This window comes from Vombatus ursinus, unplaced genomic scaffold, assembly GCF_900497805.2.
Source record: "Vombatus ursinus unplaced genomic scaffold, bare-nosed wombat genome assembly UNPS02014959.1, whole genome shotgun sequence".
NCBI classification, from domain to species: domain Eukaryota; kingdom Metazoa; phylum Chordata; class Mammalia; order Diprotodontia; family Vombatidae; genus Vombatus; species Vombatus ursinus.
The window spans coordinates 2,800,421-2,818,308 of record NW_020954737.1 but is presented as its reverse complement, the minus strand read 5'-3'; the positions used below and the strand labels follow the sequence as shown (position 1 = coordinate 2,818,308).

Sequence of the window (17,888 nt, the reverse complement as noted above, 5' to 3'; positions counted from 1 at the left end):
ATTACGTGTCAGAGGAATGATTTTAACCCAGACCCTTAAACTATAAAGTCAGTGATCTTTACACTTGAACATAATAATAGCTGACATTGGTATAGCTCTTACAGTCATTATGCATTTGTACCTCAAAATAACCCTGTGAGGTGACTACATGGGTTTTGGTTTGGTTTTGGGTTTTGTTTGGTATATTCCTATGATATTACTAGATTAGAGATCATCTATCCGGTGCTTAACACACAAGTAGTACCTTAGTAGGACCTAAAGTGCTGGAACTCCTCAGTAATTATTTATTTTCAATTTCTCTGGCAAGTGTGTAGTAGATATCCAACTATTGGATTTTGCAGATTTATGTAGAAAGTTGGCTTTTGTTCTCAGAATATATCAATACTACTTCACCTGAGAGGAAAGAAAGGGCCAATGATAATACATCCCCTGCACACTCACAATGCAAGCCTGTATTGATGGTTAGTGTCCAACAAGAGTACTTCTAAACTCAGTATAAACAATCTTGATGTTCCAAGAGCCACTAACATTGATATATTCATTACATAAATAAGGCATCAAATATGGTAAAACAAAACAAAAGAAAACAACTACTTTTCAGGCAACTGATTTAGTGATCATTATAACTCACAAAACTGAGAACACAAAAGAAATAGAGAAATCCCTTCAAACATATAAAAGGACCAAACTGTCAGGAGATGACAAAAGAGATTAATAACCCAATCTCAGAAAATCAAATAGAACTAGCTATAGAAGAGCTACCAATGAAGAGACCTCCTGGTCTTGATGGGATATGATCCTTATCAGATTTACAGAATTCTACCAAACTTTTAAAGAACAATCAATAACCCTATTTCATGTTATTTTCTTTCATTGAATAATATTTTATTATTTTTTCAACAATAGGTAAAAACAATTTTAACATTCTTTTTTAAAATTTTGAATTCCAAATTCTCCCCCTCTTTCCTTTCCTTCCCCTCCCTCCCCCCTTCCTGAGACAGTAAACAACTTGATATAAGTTATACACAGGCAATCATATAATGAAAAATATATTTACATATTAGTCATGTTATAATAGATAACACAGGTAAAAATACCACCAAAAAATAAAGTGAAAAAATAGTATGCTTTGATCTGCATTCAGACTCCATCAGTTCTTTCTCTGGAGGTAGATAGCATTTTTCATCTTTACAAATTATTTTTAAAAAATTGAGAAAGTACCTTACCAGAATCATTTTATGTGACAATATAGTTCTAATACATAAACAGAGAAAGATATAACACAGAAATAAAACTATATCCATTAATGAATGTTTATTTTTTAAAAATTTAAACAAAAATCCTATCAAATATACTACAGTGATTTTTCCAAGGAATCTAATAGGAATGTAAGGATGGTTTAACATTAGGAAAATAATCAACATAATCATATTAAAAACCAAAATACCAAAACCACGTCATTATCTCAATAAATATAGAAAATAAGCCTTTGTCAGAATACAACACTCTTTTATGCTAGAAACTCTACAAAGTATAGGCATAGAGAAACCTTTTAAAATAATCTAAAAACATCTATCAAAAACCTAAAGCAAGCATTATGTACAAAAGCAGTACATGAGAACCTTTTCCAATAAATGTAGAAGTGGAGCAAAAATGCCCATTATCCTGACTCTTATTTGATATAGTTCGGGAAATACTAGCAACAACAATAATAATAAAAAGAAGTTAAAATTTTAAAGATAGGTGAAGAGGAAATAAAACCATTCCCATTTGCTGATGATATAATGAAAATCCTAAGGAATCAGCAAAGATACTAACTGAGACCATTTAAAGCTTCAGCAAAGGTGCAGGCTACAAAGTGAACCCTCAAAAATAAATCCATTCTTATATAATAATAGGAAAATCCATGAAGTAATAATAAAGAGGAAAATACTATTCCAAATAATTACAAAATGTATAAAATATCTGGGGACTGATGTACCGAAGTACACACACACACACACACACACACACACACACACACACACACACACTCAAACACAAGCATGTATAAATTCAATTACAAAATACCCCTTAAAGAAATAAAGAATAAATTAAATAACTGGGGGAATACTGAGTGCTCATGACTAGGCTATGATAATATAATAAAAATGATAATGCCATCTAAATTAATTTATACTTTTAATGCTCTACCAATCAAATTACCAAAGGCTTACTTTATAGAACTAGATAGCATGCTAACAAAATTCATTTGTAAAAAAAAAAAAAAAAAAAAAAAAAAGATCTAGAAGATATCAAGAGAAATGATAAAAAGAAGTTGGGACAAATGACGAATAGCACTTCTAGACCTTAAACTATATCATAAAGCAATAGTCATCAAAACTATCTGATGCTAGTTAGAAAAAAATAGAGAAGTAGATCAATAGGACACACTAAATGAAAGAAAATCAGAAAAATTCAATTCAATGACAGTGTTTGATAAAATAGAACACCCATATTATTTAGCAAAGGACTCTTTATTTGACAAAAAAACAGCTGGGAAAACTGGAAAACAGACTGGCAAAAATTATGGTTAGATCAATACCTTGCAGCAGGCCTGCACAACATTCAACCACAGGCTGCTTACAACCCATGCCACTTGAGGCCTGCCAAAGGATTTTGGGCATCCTGTGAAAAATGTAGAGTATGTAACTATGGCTCAGGCCATCCTCAGACCCCAAGGCTGTTCTTATACAGAGCTAATAGGGCAAACTGGCCCTTTAAGAAGAAATGATTAAGAATCTGCCTTAAAGAATATTCTACAATATGTTCTAAATGGGTATGTGACCTTAATGTTAAAGATAATACTATAAAAAGAATTAGAAGAGAAGTAGGTCATGTGCCTCTCACAGGCATGTGTAGATGTATTCTTTTTAAAATTTTTAATTTTTAGGAGATGTATTCTTAACAAAAAAGGGATAGAGGCAATTACAAAATATGAAATAAATAACTTTGATAATATGAAACTGCAAAGTTTCTACATGGATAAATTTAATGTACATAGAATAAGAAGGGAAGTGGGAAAAAAACTATTTGTATTAAATTTCTCTGATAAGGGTTTGATATCCAAGATATATAAGCAATTAATCAATATATAGATACACATATACATGTGTATGTATGTATATACATATACATATAAAACTAATAACTGAAGTAGAGTCAAGATGGTACAATAAGAGGAAGCATTAAGATCTAGCACTCCTCCTTGACAAATATCTAGAGAATGCATTAGACTGAATTCTGATCAGGAAAAAAAAGAAAAAGTCACACAGTAGGTCATTTTTCCAGCCCAGGGAGACTGAAGGGAGAGAAAGAGGTCTGCAGACACTGGGGAGGGGGGGGTCTAACCAGAGTGCATGACTGATACAGCAGTGGGGAGCATTCCAGTGCCCAGAGATGGAGAGAGGATCAAGACAGAGTGCCAGAAAGATATGCCAGGGGATCCCTGAGAAAGCACTGAATGCAGGAAAGGGTGCCATCTGGTAGCTCTGACACAGACCACCCAGTGTCTGATCACAGATCCAGGGAAGAGAGAAGCAGTTGTAAGCAATGATGCTAGTTGTGACTGTGAACAGAACATGATCCAGGAAGCAAACAGTAACTGTGTGGTTCTGATGCCAGGAGCAGAGAGCAATATCTTAGACCAAAGAAGAAGTGGCAGATTAGTTTCTCGGAGCCTGTAGAGCCTCCCAACTGGCCAATAGTAGCTGAGTCCAGCAGTAATCCACTGAAACTCCCAACCAGAAACAAGCCATAGGCCCAAACCAGGGTAAGCAACAGGATTGACACCAGGAACAGGCAGGGAACAGACCTCCCTCCAACCCCACTCCAGATCACACCTCTTTGTGAGCACTGAAAGCTTGTAGGACCCCAGCCAGAGCTGTGAAAGCAGCAGAAGGATATGGGGACAGAAGTTCAGGTCAGCTCTCTCTTCCAGAAGTACACAAAGTCAAACACTAAAATAAAGTCCAAAGTCAAGAAGCAATGTTAGAAGAATGTGCAAAGAAAGAAACTGACTATAAAGAGCTATTATGGCTATAGGGAAGCTCAGGACACAAACACAGAAGAAAAGAATTACTTGAAAACATCTACAAGCAAAGTTTATAAGGAAAAAAAATGCAGCTGAGACTCAAATCTAACAAGAATTCCTGAAAGAGCTAAAGTTAGATTTTAAAAAAGGACTAAAAATGACTTATAAAACTAAAGAAGAACATATAAAAGAAAGCATGGAAAAAGAGGCAAGAGCTAGTGAAGAAAGATATGAACGGAGTATTAACATCTTGGAAAAAGAAGTACTAAACATTGCTAAAGAAAACAATTGCCTGAAAATTAGAATTGGCCAAATGGAAACTAATGACTCCATGAGATATTAAGAAATAATAAAATCAAGAAAAAAAGTCTGAAAAAAGAAGATAATGTGAAATATCTCTTAGGAAGAACAACTGACTTGGAAAAGATTGGAGATAATTTAAAAATCAATAGACTACCTGAAAGCCATGAGCAAAAAAAATTTTTTTAAAAACAGCTTAGACATCGTATTTCAAGGAATCATAAAAGAAAATTGCCTAGATGTCTTCAAATGAGAGGACAAAGTAGAAATAGAAAGAATCTCATGGTCACTTCTTGAAACAAATTCCAAAATGAAAAGTCCCAGGAATATTATAGTCAAAATTCAGAGCTCCCAAGTCAAGAAAAAATGACATAGGCAGCCAGAAAGAAAGAATTTGTATATTGAAGAATCAAAGTCAGGATCACACAAGATTTAGCAGACACCATGATAAAAGAGTGGAGGGTTTAGAAGATGACATTTCAGAAGGCAGAAGATCTAGGCTTACAACCGAGAATAATCTACCCAATAAAACTGAGTATAATCTTACTGAAGGACAAACGTATTTTTAATGAAGTAGATTACTTCCAAGCATTTCTGATGAAAAGATCAGAACAGAGTAGAAATTTTGACATCAAACACAGGAGTCAAGAGAAATATAAAAAGGTAAACATCATTGAAAAATAATGTTTACATTCTTATATAGGGAGATGATCTATACAGTCCCTCAGAACTTTATCATTACCAGGAGTCATAGAGGGAGTCTAATTAGAAAGAATGCCTGGATATGATTTTGTCATGTTTGGATGATCCATCTAAAACCAAGAGCAAACATTATTTATAATGGGGATAAGCTAGAAATTTTCCCAATAAGATCAGGGATGAAGTAAGAATATGCATTATCACCATTAATATGTAATGCTGTACTAGAAATGCTAACTATAAGCAATAGAACAAGAAAAGAAAATTTAAAGACTAAGCACAATTAATGAAGAAACAAAAGTATCACTTCTTGTAAATGATATGGTGGCTTTCTTCAAGAATTCTGGGTAGCCAACCTTAAAAAATGAATTAAAACAATTGACAACTTCAGCAAAGCAGCAGCATATAAAATAAACCCACACATATTACCCACATTTCTGTATGTTCTCAACAAAATTGATCAGGAAAAGCTAGAAAGAGAAATTTCATTTAAAATAAATATGGACAGTATGAAGTACTTGGGAGTCTTCCTGACAAGACACATTGAGGAACTATATGAACAAAATTTCAAAATACTCTTCACACAAATAAAGACAGAACCAGATAATGGGAAAAATTTTAATTGCTTGTGAGTGAATGGCAATACTACCTAAACTAATTTGCATGGTCAGTGACATATCACTCAAACTAAAAAATTACTTTACAGAGCTAGAAAAAAATAATAACAAAAAGCCATCTGAAAGAACAAAAGGTAAAAAATATCAAAGGAAGCAACGAAAAAATAATGGGAAGGAAGGACATCTGGAGTACCAGATCTCAAACTCTTCTGCAAAGATGGAATCATCAAGATAATTTGCTACTGGGTAAGAAATAAGAAGCTGATAAGTGGAATAGATTAGGTAAATAATATACAGAAGCTAATGAGTACAGTAACCTTGTCTTTGATAAACCCAAAGACTCCAGCTATTGGGCATTAACTCACTATTCAACAAAAACTGTTGGGAAAAGTAGAAAATAGTCTGGTGGAAACTAGGTATAGAGCAAAATGTCACACTGTATATCAAAATAAGATCCAACTAGGTATATGATTTACACATAAAGGGTGACATAATGAATAAATTAATGGAACATGGAAGAAATTACCTGTCAGATCTATGAACAGGGGAAGAGTTCATGACCAAACAAGAAATAGACAAGTTTATAGCAGGTAAAATGGATAATTTTGATTGCATGAAATTAATAAAGGTTTTGCACAAACAAGAAAAGCAGGAAACTGGAGGAAAATATCTTTGCATCAAGTTTCTCTAATAAAGGTCTCATTTTTAAGATATAGAGAGAACAGAGTCTAATTCACACAAAAAAAGAGTCATTCCCCAACTGATAAATGGTAGGAGGATATGAATAGGCAATTTTTTAGAGGAAAGAATCCAGCCTCCAGATAGACATATGAAAAATGTTCTAAATCACTAACAATTAGAGAAATGCAAATTAAAATAACTTTAAGGTATCATTTCACACTCATCAGAATGGCTAAGATGACAAAAAAGAAAAATGACAAATGTTTGAGGGACTGTGAGAAAACAGGTATACTCAAGCCCTGTCAATGGAACTCTGAACTAGTTCGCTATCTCCAGAAAGTAATTTTGAGCTATGGCCCCCAAAGTTGGTAAACTGTGCATACTCTTTGACCCAACAATATCCCTATTAGTTCTATATCACAAAGAGGTCAAAGAAAGAGGAAGAGGGTCCATATGTACAAAATATTTATAGCAGCTCTTTCTGTATTGATAAAGAACTGGAAACTGAGAGGATGCTCATCAGTTGGGGAATGGCTGAGCAAGTTATGATATCTGAATATGATGGAATACTATTATGCTGTAAGAAATGATAAAGGTGAGAAAGATACATAAACTGATGCAAAGTGAAATGTGCAGAACCAGGAGAAAAAATTATACAATAACAGCAATATTGTGGAGACAACTTTGAAAGAATTAGTAACTCTGATCAATACAATGACCAACCACAATTCTAAAGGACTCACCATAAAACATGCTATCCACTTCCAGCTATAGAGTTGTCAGCCTCAGAGTGCAAATTAAAACATATTTTTTTCTCTTTCTTCTTTATTTTTTGATATGGCTAATGTCGGAATTTATTTTGTATGATTTGTAATGGGTTTTGTTTTTCTTACCTTCTCAATAGATGAGGGAGGAAGAGAAGGAAGTTAGTGAATTTGGAACTGAAGATGAAATCAAATTTTTTAAAAAGGCTAATAATAAATGAGTGGTCAAAGATATGATTTAAAAAGTCTCAAATGAAGAACTGCAAAGTATTTGTAACCACATGAAAGAGGACTTCAAATTACTAGTAATGAGAGAAATGAAAACAATCTTGATGTTTCATCTCACACAGTAAAAATTGGCTAAGGAGAGAAATGGCAATTAATTAATTAATATTTAATGTTGGAGGAGTTGTGGGATGGTAGGCATATTAATTCATTGTTAATGAAATTGTGAAATGGTACAACCATTTGGGAAAGCAGTTTGGAATTATACAAGTAAAGTGACTAAAATATCAATATCCTTTTAACCAGAGACTCTATTACTGGGCTTATTACCCAAGGAAGCCATAATAAGAAGAAAGCCCCCAAATACAGCAAAATTTTTATGGTAGTACTTTTTTCTGATAACTAAGAAATAGAAACAAAATAGAAGCCCATAGATAGGGAAATGTTTAAACAAATTGTGGTGTATTGATGTAATTAGATAGAACTATGCTTTAAGAAATAATGATTGTGGGGCAGCTAGGTGGCATAGTAGATAAAGCACTGGCCCCTGGAGTCAGGAGGACCTGAGTTCAAATCTTGCCTCAGACACTTACTAGCCATGTGACCCTGATCCAGTCACCTAACCCCAATTGCCTCCACAAAGAAAGAAATGGTAAGTGTGATGAATATGGAGAAGCCTAGGAAGATCTTGCATAAAATGTTGCAGAATGAAATAAGTAGAGGCAAGAAAATAATATACACAGTGACGGTTGCTATTGTTCAGTCATTTCAGTTGTGTCTTTGAACTTAGGTCTTCTTGGCTCTAGGCCCAGTACTCTGTGCACCATAGCTCCACCTAGATGTCCTCCCCTTCCCCCACCCCCAGCAAACATAACGACTACAACATTACAAAAGGAAAAAATAGCACACACAAAAATATCAAAAGTGAATGTAACAAAATTTGAAAGATTTAGCATGACTGAAATGAAGAAATATGAGAGGATACCCCTTCCCCACCCCTTTATGGAGACAAAAGGGCCACAGGTATTGCATATTGCACATGTATTTAGATTTTTTCAGTGTATTTTTTCTGGCTTTTCTCTTTATTTTCTTTGAAAAATGCCCTATGTTCTATAAGGTGGCTCTCTGAAAAGGAGTGGGGGAAACTGGGGAAAACTATGGTGATATAAAAAACAAAGGACATCAATAAAAAATTTTAATACTCTCACAGTTATATAAAACTTTAAAATTTTCAAAGTCCCTCATAAAAATTTGGCAAAGTAGGTGATACAAGTATTAAGAGCTCCATTTTACAGATGAGGAGCCTTCTCAAGTTAGAGAAGCTAAGTGATTTGCCACAGCTAGTCAGTGCCAGAACCAGGAACCAGGTCTCCTGACTTCATGACTTGCATCCTTTCTCTGCAGTACCTTATGCTATCTACCAATATATTCTTGCAAACTTTAGGCTAAGTATCCCTTGCCAAGCACTAAGTTTGTGCTTAAGAAACAAATATTTCTTAAATTAGACATTTCAGTGTTATTATCAGTTAGTTTCCAGTGCTATTCTAATAAAGTGGCTATAGCTTGGTAAATGAACATATTTGGAAGGAAAATAGTAAGTTCAAGTGGCAGAAAAAGTGCAAAGTGACTAGTAATTAACTTTGTTTAAAGTAGAAATGAAGGCACGGGCTTCTTTCTATAAAAGGAAGACAACTTTTTAATTAAAACACCTTAATGCAACCAGTGTTTTTTTTTAAGAGAATGAACCTTTTAATATAAAGATTTTTCTTTATTTTTAATTTTTTTTCTTTTTTAGTGCTTGACACCATATTGACAAAGAAGCTTCTCTTCAACAACAGTCCCATTTCAATGTTTCCATACTACCCTACTTTGGGTACTGCTTTATATGGAAAGACAAAGCCACCAGTGAAGCTGCCAGAACCCTTAACAGTGCCAATGGAGCCTTATCTGTTGAAGTTCTTACAGAAAGATGATAAAGCAATTGGAGAGATAACTAGCAGCATGGAGAAGGCTCACTGTCAGCTAACATGGCCCCAACCTAATTGTAAAGGGTCAGAAATTACACCCAGTGCAAAAATTACACTCAGTCCTTCAGCTACCTTAGTCAGCCAAAGAAGAACAAAGAGCAACATAATCAAGACATGGAGTAAAAATGTTTCTGAAAGATTCTCTTGTCTTATGTCTAAATACCAGGTCACTAAGTATAGAGTGGACCCAGTGGTGTGGGAAGCCATCAAAAATAGCATAGAAAGTAAGAGCATTTTGACTGAGTTTGATAAGCTTCAGGAGACAGTGATCATAGCAGGGAGACTGGAGGATGTGCAAAGAACTGAACCACAAATGAGGACTCTGATAGAAAATGCCACCCAAAAAATAGAAAGAGAAAAACAAAGCATAAGAGAGAACTTGACTGTGTGTCCTGGACGGTTTTCCATTTTACACAACAACAAGTTAGAAGAGACTCTGCACAAGAAATACCCAGAGCTGGGAGTCACTTACGATGCCCTCACAAAGAGCATTTGCCTGACTGGATTAGCTACAGATGTGTACAAAGCAAAGAGTGAAATTTTAGAGAAGCTACAGAGCTTGGCCAAGAAATTTCTCTATCTTCCTCCTGAAATCATTCAGTTTCTGCAGCAAGTAAACTGTGAGGCATTCTCTGAATCTCTTTTTGGAGCTGAAAATATTCCTGCTGTTTATGAGATGGAGGGTGAAGCAGTTGTGCTGGTTGGCTTCTCTCCCCAAATTCTTTCAGAAGCTGAAAAACATATGAAGAAAGCCTTGAGCTTCAAGTGCATCAATGAGGTAGACAGTTGGATTCTTAATGATTGTCAGTGGAAAACACTCACTGGCAATTTAAATAAGAAATACAATGGCTCCTCGAAGACCGTAATAATAGAACAGCAAAATTCAGACACTGGAGTTAAGATAATAATTGCTGGTTGTGTTAGTCCAGTGTGTGAAAGCTACCTAGAACTTTGTGAATTTATAGAAAAAAACACAAAAATAGAGGAATTGGTCTCTGTGAAATCTCTAGCAGTTATCCAGTATATGAAGGAGGAAAATAAGCAAATCAGGGAAAAACTAAAGAAGAAAAATGTAAAGGTCAGTTTCAAAACCCTGGCCAACCAAAGGGGCATTTCACTGAGTGGTCCAAAAGAAGAAGTAATGAGAGGAGTGGCCATGGTCAAACAAACACTAGATTCAATACATATTAGAAACTTTAGCATTGGTAAACTAGGAGCCAAATCCTTATTCAAAGACGGAGAAGATGTTTATAAAATGGAAGCAAAAAGGAAGTATAGTTGTTCAATTTGGCTACAAGAAGATGGAGACAAGAGCAGTGGGGGCAATATTGATGAGCAGAAGGTCCCCTGCAAGATAACCTTAGAATGTGGCATCTTATTAACTGTTCAGGAAGGTGACTTAACCCACTTCTCAGCAGATGTGGTGGTGAATGCAGCAAATGAGGACCTAAAGCACTTTGGAGGTCTGGCAGCTGAACTCTCTAAAGCAGCAGGCCCAGAGCTACAGAGGGACTGTGACCAAATAATCCAGGAACAGGGTAAGATCCTTCCTGGCCGTGCTGTTGTCTCAGCTTCTGGACAACTCCCATATCAGCAAGTGATTCATGCTGTTAGCCCCAGGTGGAAACAAGAGCATGCTCACAGATGTGTGCAGTTATTAAAAACTGCTATCACAGAGATTTTTTATCTGGCTGGACTCTATGGGCACACTTCAATAGCCATCCCAGCTCTTAGCTCTGGGATCTTTGGTTTCCCCTTAAAAGAATGTGCAGAGACCATCATCAGGTCCATCAAGGAAAACTTCCAGGACTCCCCAAATGCACATAGCTTGAAACAGATTCATCTTGTTGATTCATCTGAGGAGGCAGTTAAAGCTCTTTCCAAAGCTGTGAAAAACGTTTTTAAAGATCTTTTTCCTAATAACAATTCAATGCCCTGCTCACAATTAGAAGGCCAGGAAACCAACGTGAGAAAAAAAGCTGAATATGGAAGTGTGCTGGCTTCCATCCAAACTAGAGAAGGCCTGAGCATCTTGTTGATGAAGGGAGATGTTCAGGATGCTGAGGTGGGTATCACCATTTACCCAACAGCCCACAAGGTGATTTTGAAATTGAAGTAGCCTAATTCCGATGTAACTAGGATTATATACACCCCCAGCAAGTTATTCTAGTGAGGCTAATGCAGATTTAGCCTGAGGTTGAAATTCTACTCTCCTCAGTGTGTGGAAGCTAAGTATATCTCAATGTGTAAGCATTTATTAAAGACTAACTATATAACAAGCACTTTGCAAAGTCTTGGTGACACAAAGAAAGATTTTTGTCTGTGATCTCAAGGAGGATACTAGTTAATAGGAGAACAGCTAGGTACATAGAATAGATATACAGAATATATGAAGGTTATCTGAAAAGGGAAGGCATTAGCAGTTAGAATGGAGGCAGAGTGGAGGGGGGGACAGCAAGGCCTTTTGCCCAAGATAGGATTCAATATCAGTCTTGAAGGAAGTTGGAAAACTAAGAGGACAAGGTGAAGGGGGTAGAGCATTCCAAACATGCAGGACAGCCTTTGCAAAGGCACCAAGATTGAGATAGTGTTGTGTCTGAGGAACTAAAAACAAACCAGTGTAGATGAAGCAAAGAGTGTATGATTTGGGGTAAGGTATAAGAAGATTGGAAAGGTAGAGAGGGGCCAGGTTATGAAGAGCTTTATATGCTAAATAAAGAAGTTTATATTGATCCTGAAGGTAATAGGATAGGGGACCGGTGTGACTCCTTGAGCATGGGGGTGACATGGTCAGATCTATCCTTTAAAAAAGTTACCTTGAAAGCTGAATGGAAGGTATATTGTAGAAGGGGGAGACTCAAGGCAGGGAGACCAGAGAGAAGAGTATTACAGTATTCCAGGCTAGAGGTAATGAGGGCCTGAACTAATGTTATGGCTGTGTAAGTGGAGAGAAGGGACTGTATATGAGAGATGGTGTGAAAGAATAAACAATATTGGATATGGATTGGATATGAGGAGTGAGTGAGTATGAGGAATTAAGGATGACAACAAGGTTGCAGGCCTGGATGACTAGGATGACGGTGGTGTCTTCAACAATTTAAGGAAAGTTTAGAAGGGAGGAGATTTTGGGAGGAAAGTAATGCACTCTATTTTGGACATTTGAGTTTGAGATGCCTGTCCAAGAAGCAGTGGGAAAAGTGTGACTAGCTCAGCAGAAGTGGCAATTACATAGAAATGACAAATGAACCCTGTGCAAATGCCTTGCTCTCATTGAATCACAAAAGAATTGCCAATGCCAGTCCCTAATAAATACTATTTCTCTCTAGCTGCTAGGCAGAAAGGTTTTAGAATGAGAGGGAATATAGACACCACCAGTCCCACAAGAAAAACTAAGAAGGGAATGTATTTGAAGGCACATATCAAGAACAGAACCAGTTCTGAAAGGAAGGAGGCAAGAAATTCAAGTAAATTAACCTTTCTGGACTCTACTTTCTTTACCAGTAAAATGGAGTTAATAGTAGTTGAGACCCACTTTAAATGGCTATTATGAGGGAAGTTCTTTGTAAACTAATGATAATAATACATTATTAATTCACTGAGTCATTTTGCCAAGGGAGACTTGATCAGTTATTTTTTGGAGGTGAATTTACTCAGATCCAGATAGAACCACTTAACCTATCATGAGAAATATGAATAATGATAAAGATACTGACATTTATATGGCTTTATGGTTTACCAAGTTCTTTTTACATATGTTGTCTCATTTGAACTCATAATCACTTGTGAAATAGCTCCTCCTCTTCCTTTTCTTCTTCCTCTTCTTCCTCTTCCTCCTTTTTTTTTCTTCCTCCTCTCCTTCTTCTTCTTCTACTCCTCTGGCTCCTCCTCCTTCATGACATACTTCATTATACATCATTTGAAGACAGAGCTGGTTGCTTTGATTAAAGTCCTTAAGGCTTTCAAACTTGTTTTTATTTATAACATTGGCACTGTATAACATGGGGGCCACTGTACTCCTCATCATATCCTTGATCTTGCTATCACCCACAAATATACCACCTCTACAATCAATAATTCCAAAATCTCCTTAACCCACCATAATCTATTGTCTTTTCACTTCTTCCTCTGACTTTCCTTACAAAACCCTATTCTTGGGGGCAGTTAGGCAGTGCAGTGGATAGAGCACTTAACCCCATTGCCTAGCAAAAAAAAAAAACCCCAAAAACACCTATTCTTCATCCACACTGTGACCTCCAATCCTCATGTCTTCAATCTTCTCCCAGGCCATCTCTCCTGAACTAGCCACTCTCTCCTCTTTTCCTCATCTTTAACCCTTGGTGAACTAATTCAGCTCTATACTCTCTTGAATCCTTAGTCCCTTTGTCATTTTGCTGATTATGTCCTGCCAAGCCTAAGTCTTACATCCGTCCCACAATTTGCTGCCTTTGCTCCTACTCACATGCTGCTGAGCAAAGATGGAGAAAATCATGCAACCATACTGACTGGATCCACTACAAATTTGTATTGCACAACATCAACGGGGACCTCCCTACCACTAAGCAATCATTCTATCCCTGCCTTATCAACTGACTATCTCACTCTCCATAGCAGCTCTTCCAAAAATTTTCATCCCTCCTCAAACCTTCCATGGCTCTCATTCCCCCCATTCTCTCAGCTGAGAGCCTTGCCTCATACTTTTTAGACAATGTTGAAGCCATTCACTGTGAGCTCCTTCTACTCACCTCATTTTCATCTCTTATGATTCAGATGCCTTCTGCCACCATCTCCTCTTTCACTGTGTCTTATATGACAACAAAGCCTTATTCTTCACCAAAACTCCCTGCTCAATCCCATTCCATCCCATCTCCTCCAACAGATCACCCTTTTGGTCATCCCCACTCTATCATTTGTTTTCTGTCTTTCCCTGTCCACTAGCTCATTCTCTACTGCCTATAAATATGTTCATGTCTTCTCCATCCTGAAAAAAAACCCCTCCCTTGATCCTTCCATTCCTACTATTGCCTTATATCTTTTTTGTCCTTTGCAGCTAAACTCCTTGAAAAAGCCAACTATAATGGATACCTCCACTGTCTCTCCTCTTACCCTCTTAAACCTTTACAATATGGATTCTAACCTCATCATTCCACCAAAACTGCTCTCTTCAAAGTTACCAATGATCTCTTAGTTGTCAAATCCAGTGGCCTTTTCTCAGTCCTCATCCTCTTTGATCTCTCTGAAGCCTTTGACATTCTTGATCTCTTGCTCTTCCTTCACATTCTCTTCTATCTAGTTCCCAGGACATACCTCTTTTCTGGTTCTCCTCCAACCTATCTAATTGTTTCTTCTCACTCTCCTTTGCTGGATCCTTATCAAGATCCTGCCCTCTAAAGGTAGGTATCCCACAAGGTTCTATCCTAGGCTCTCTTCTCCCTCTACGCTATTTCATTTGGTGATCTCATCAGAACCCATGGATTTAATTACCATCTTTATGCCAATAATTCTCAAATTTACCTATCCTACCCCAACCTTTCCGCTGACCTCCAGTCTCATGTCTCTAACTGCCTTGCAGACATCCCTAACTAAACTCATTATGTCTAAAACCAAACTCATTATCTTTTCCCCAATACCTCCCATTTTCTATCTTCCCTGTTACTATGGAGGGAAATACCATCCTCCCAGCCTCTCAAGTTCACAACCTAGTAGTTATCCTTGACTTCTCATTATCTTTCACCACCCCACATGTCCAATCTCTTGCCAAGGCCTATCAGTTACACCTTTGCCCCATTCTCTCCTCTGATATTGCCACCCCTGCAGTGCAATCCCTTATTACTTAGACTATTGCAGTAACCTATTAGAGGTTTTGCCTGCCTCAAGTTTCTCCCTCCTCCAATACATCCTCCATTCAGTCACTAAAGTGATTTTGCTAAAGTACAGATCTAACCATGCCACTCCCCTACTCACTAAACTCCAGTGCTCCCTATCACCTCCAGAATAAAATACAATATTGTCTATTTAGTATTCAAAGATCTTTATGATCTAGCCATTTCCTGCCTTTCCAATCTCATTACATCTTTCTCCCTGATACACACTGACACTGGCCTCCTGGCAGTTCCACAAAGACATTCAATCTCTAGGCTCTGGTCATTTTCTCTGGCTGTCCCTCATCCTAGAATACTTACCCTCCTCAACTCCACTTACTGACTTTGACTTCCTTTAAGCCTAAACTAAAATCTCATCTTTTACAAGAAATCTTTCCCAACCCCTCTTAACTCTGGTGGCATTTCTCTCTTAATTATTTCCTATTTAACCTATATATAGCTTTTTTGTATATAAATGGGTCACAAGGAGTCAGACATGACTGAAACAACTCAGCAACAACAAAAAACATATTTGTTTGCATGTTGTCTTCTCACCCCTTTAGATTGTGAGCTCCTTCAGGGCAGGGAGTATGTCTTATACTTCTCATGGTGCCTCACATTTAGCATAGAAAGTCAACAAATGTCTGTTGATATGATTTGATTTTTAACAAATTCTTGGTTTTTTTTCTTTAAGACTGATATTATTGTCAACTCCATTTCCTCGAATCCTCCCTTTAATGGAGGAGAACTTTCTCGGGCCATATTGAAGAAAGCTGGTTCATCTCTCCAAGCAGAGTTAAATGAAGTGGGGCAAAGAATGGAGATGAAAACAGGATCTGTTCTCCTGACCAGTGGCTGTAATCTGAACTGCATCTTTGTTCTCCATGCAGTAATTCCTGTGTGGGATAATGGAAAAGGTCATTCACAAAAGGTAGAGAAATATTTAAAAGAAGTACCCAAGGCCCTTTTAGCCACGGATCTCTAGGAGCTACTCCTGGTTCTTGAAACCTTATAGATCAGAATCCTTTCTAAACTGTAGCTTGTGAACCCCCAACAGTGTACTGAGTTTTACTAGTCAGCTATACACCTCATTCAAAACAAAGGCTTTCAGTGAAATACCACAGTAATTCAAGAAATCAGAAAATACTCCCCCTTAAATTTTGAACACACTTTCCCACAAATGCACACACCTTCACTAAAAAGAATAAATATGTATATAGGGATTAGTCTCCACATTAGACATGTGGGAGCATTTACAATCAGCATATCTATGTGGAAGACACCTGGAAGAAACCCACAGGTTTCTGTAGAGTAATAACATTCTGCTAGTTTTTCATGGATCAGTTTCCTACATGCATTATAGCTCTACTCTCACTAGTTTTCAAATGTACAACTGTTTTTAGAAGCACTTAATACACTGTCAACTTTCCACTGAAAATGTTATTTCTTTCAGTAGTTGAATTTCCTTTCTTCTTTCCCTTCACTATTCTGAATGAATATGAAGCTCTGTGATGTCCTTCTATTTTTTTCTACTCATTCTTTTCTCTTTCTTCTTCCCCCTTTCCCCTTTAAAATCAATCATTAAGTCCCAAAGGCATAGAAAGCAGAAACTCCTCCCATAATGGAAACACCCTCCCATCATGGTCATTTTTAGCACCCACACTCCATATCTTTGGTTACCATCTTCTCTCTATCCCTCCAAATACCCTCTTCCTAAAGCACTCAGAGAGAAATTAAAAAACAGAGAATTCAGAAAATACCCACTTTAGATAAGATGAAAACATACCTGATAAATGGCATCTCCTCACTGCTCTATTTTGTTGTTATATGCTCCATGTTTTGTGGAGAGAAGGATTGAGGAGGGGGGAGGAGATGTTGAGCACTAGGACCCAGAATCCTTTAAACAGAACCTTTTGGATCAGAGCTTTCATTGAACAAAGATTCAGGTCAGTTCCACATTTGTCTTAGCACTCTCTTCTGTATAAACTGCTTTCTCAGTGTATACAGAGTTCATTCTTATTGAAGGAACTCTCATCCATGCCATTGTCCTATCTCTTCCTTCACCATCTCATCTACACTCCACGTAAATGTTAGTTTTCTTTCTATCCTCAGACCCATTTCCAGCCACTCTTCATCCACTGTTAGCATTTAAGAAAAAATGCTAAATAAGCCTGAAGAGTAACTATCAATTGCATGAGTATAGAGCTGTTTTTATTTCCCAAAATCCTCTATTCCTGACAGGAGTCTCATTTTACATACATATAAATATACATAATGTTTATTTATACATCTGTATATAATATGCATATTTATACACACGTGTGTGTGTGTGTGTGTGTGTGTGTGTGTATTTTTTTTCAGATCATGGAAGATATAGTCAGAGAATGTTTGGACACTCCTGAGATTCTCTCTCTAAAATCAGTCACATTTCCAGCAATTGGAACAGGAATGGCAACATTTCCAAAAACCATTTTTGCTGAATTAATCCTCTCACAAGTGTTTAAGTTCAGTTGTACAACACCTTTGAAAACCCTAAAAGAAGTTCACATTCTGTTGCAGGCCACTGATATGGAAAACATTGAGGTAAGGTCCTTTGTCTCAGCTTAAAGCATTTTTGTGGGTAAGTTTTAATTCAATTGAAGTGC

The 17,888-nt window shown here is 36.8% G+C and overlaps 1 protein-coding gene across 2 annotated transcripts in view; it reads left to right on the top strand.

Moving 5' to 3' along the window:
* The window catches only part of LOC114030334 (poly [ADP-ribose] polymerase 14-like), a 55,406-nt gene that overhangs the window by 15,270 nt on the left and 22,248 nt on the right, over positions 1-17,888 (top strand). For both annotated transcript variants that reach the window (XM_027845140.1, XM_027845141.1), the window contains exons 6-8: positions 9,154-11,450; positions 15,938-16,174; positions 17,605-17,826. In XM_027845140.1, the coding sequence (XP_027700941.1) occupies positions 9,154-11,450; positions 15,938-16,174; positions 17,605-17,826 (2,756 nt within the window). The remainder of the gene's footprint in view (positions 1-9,153; positions 11,451-15,937; positions 16,175-17,604; positions 17,827-17,888) is intronic.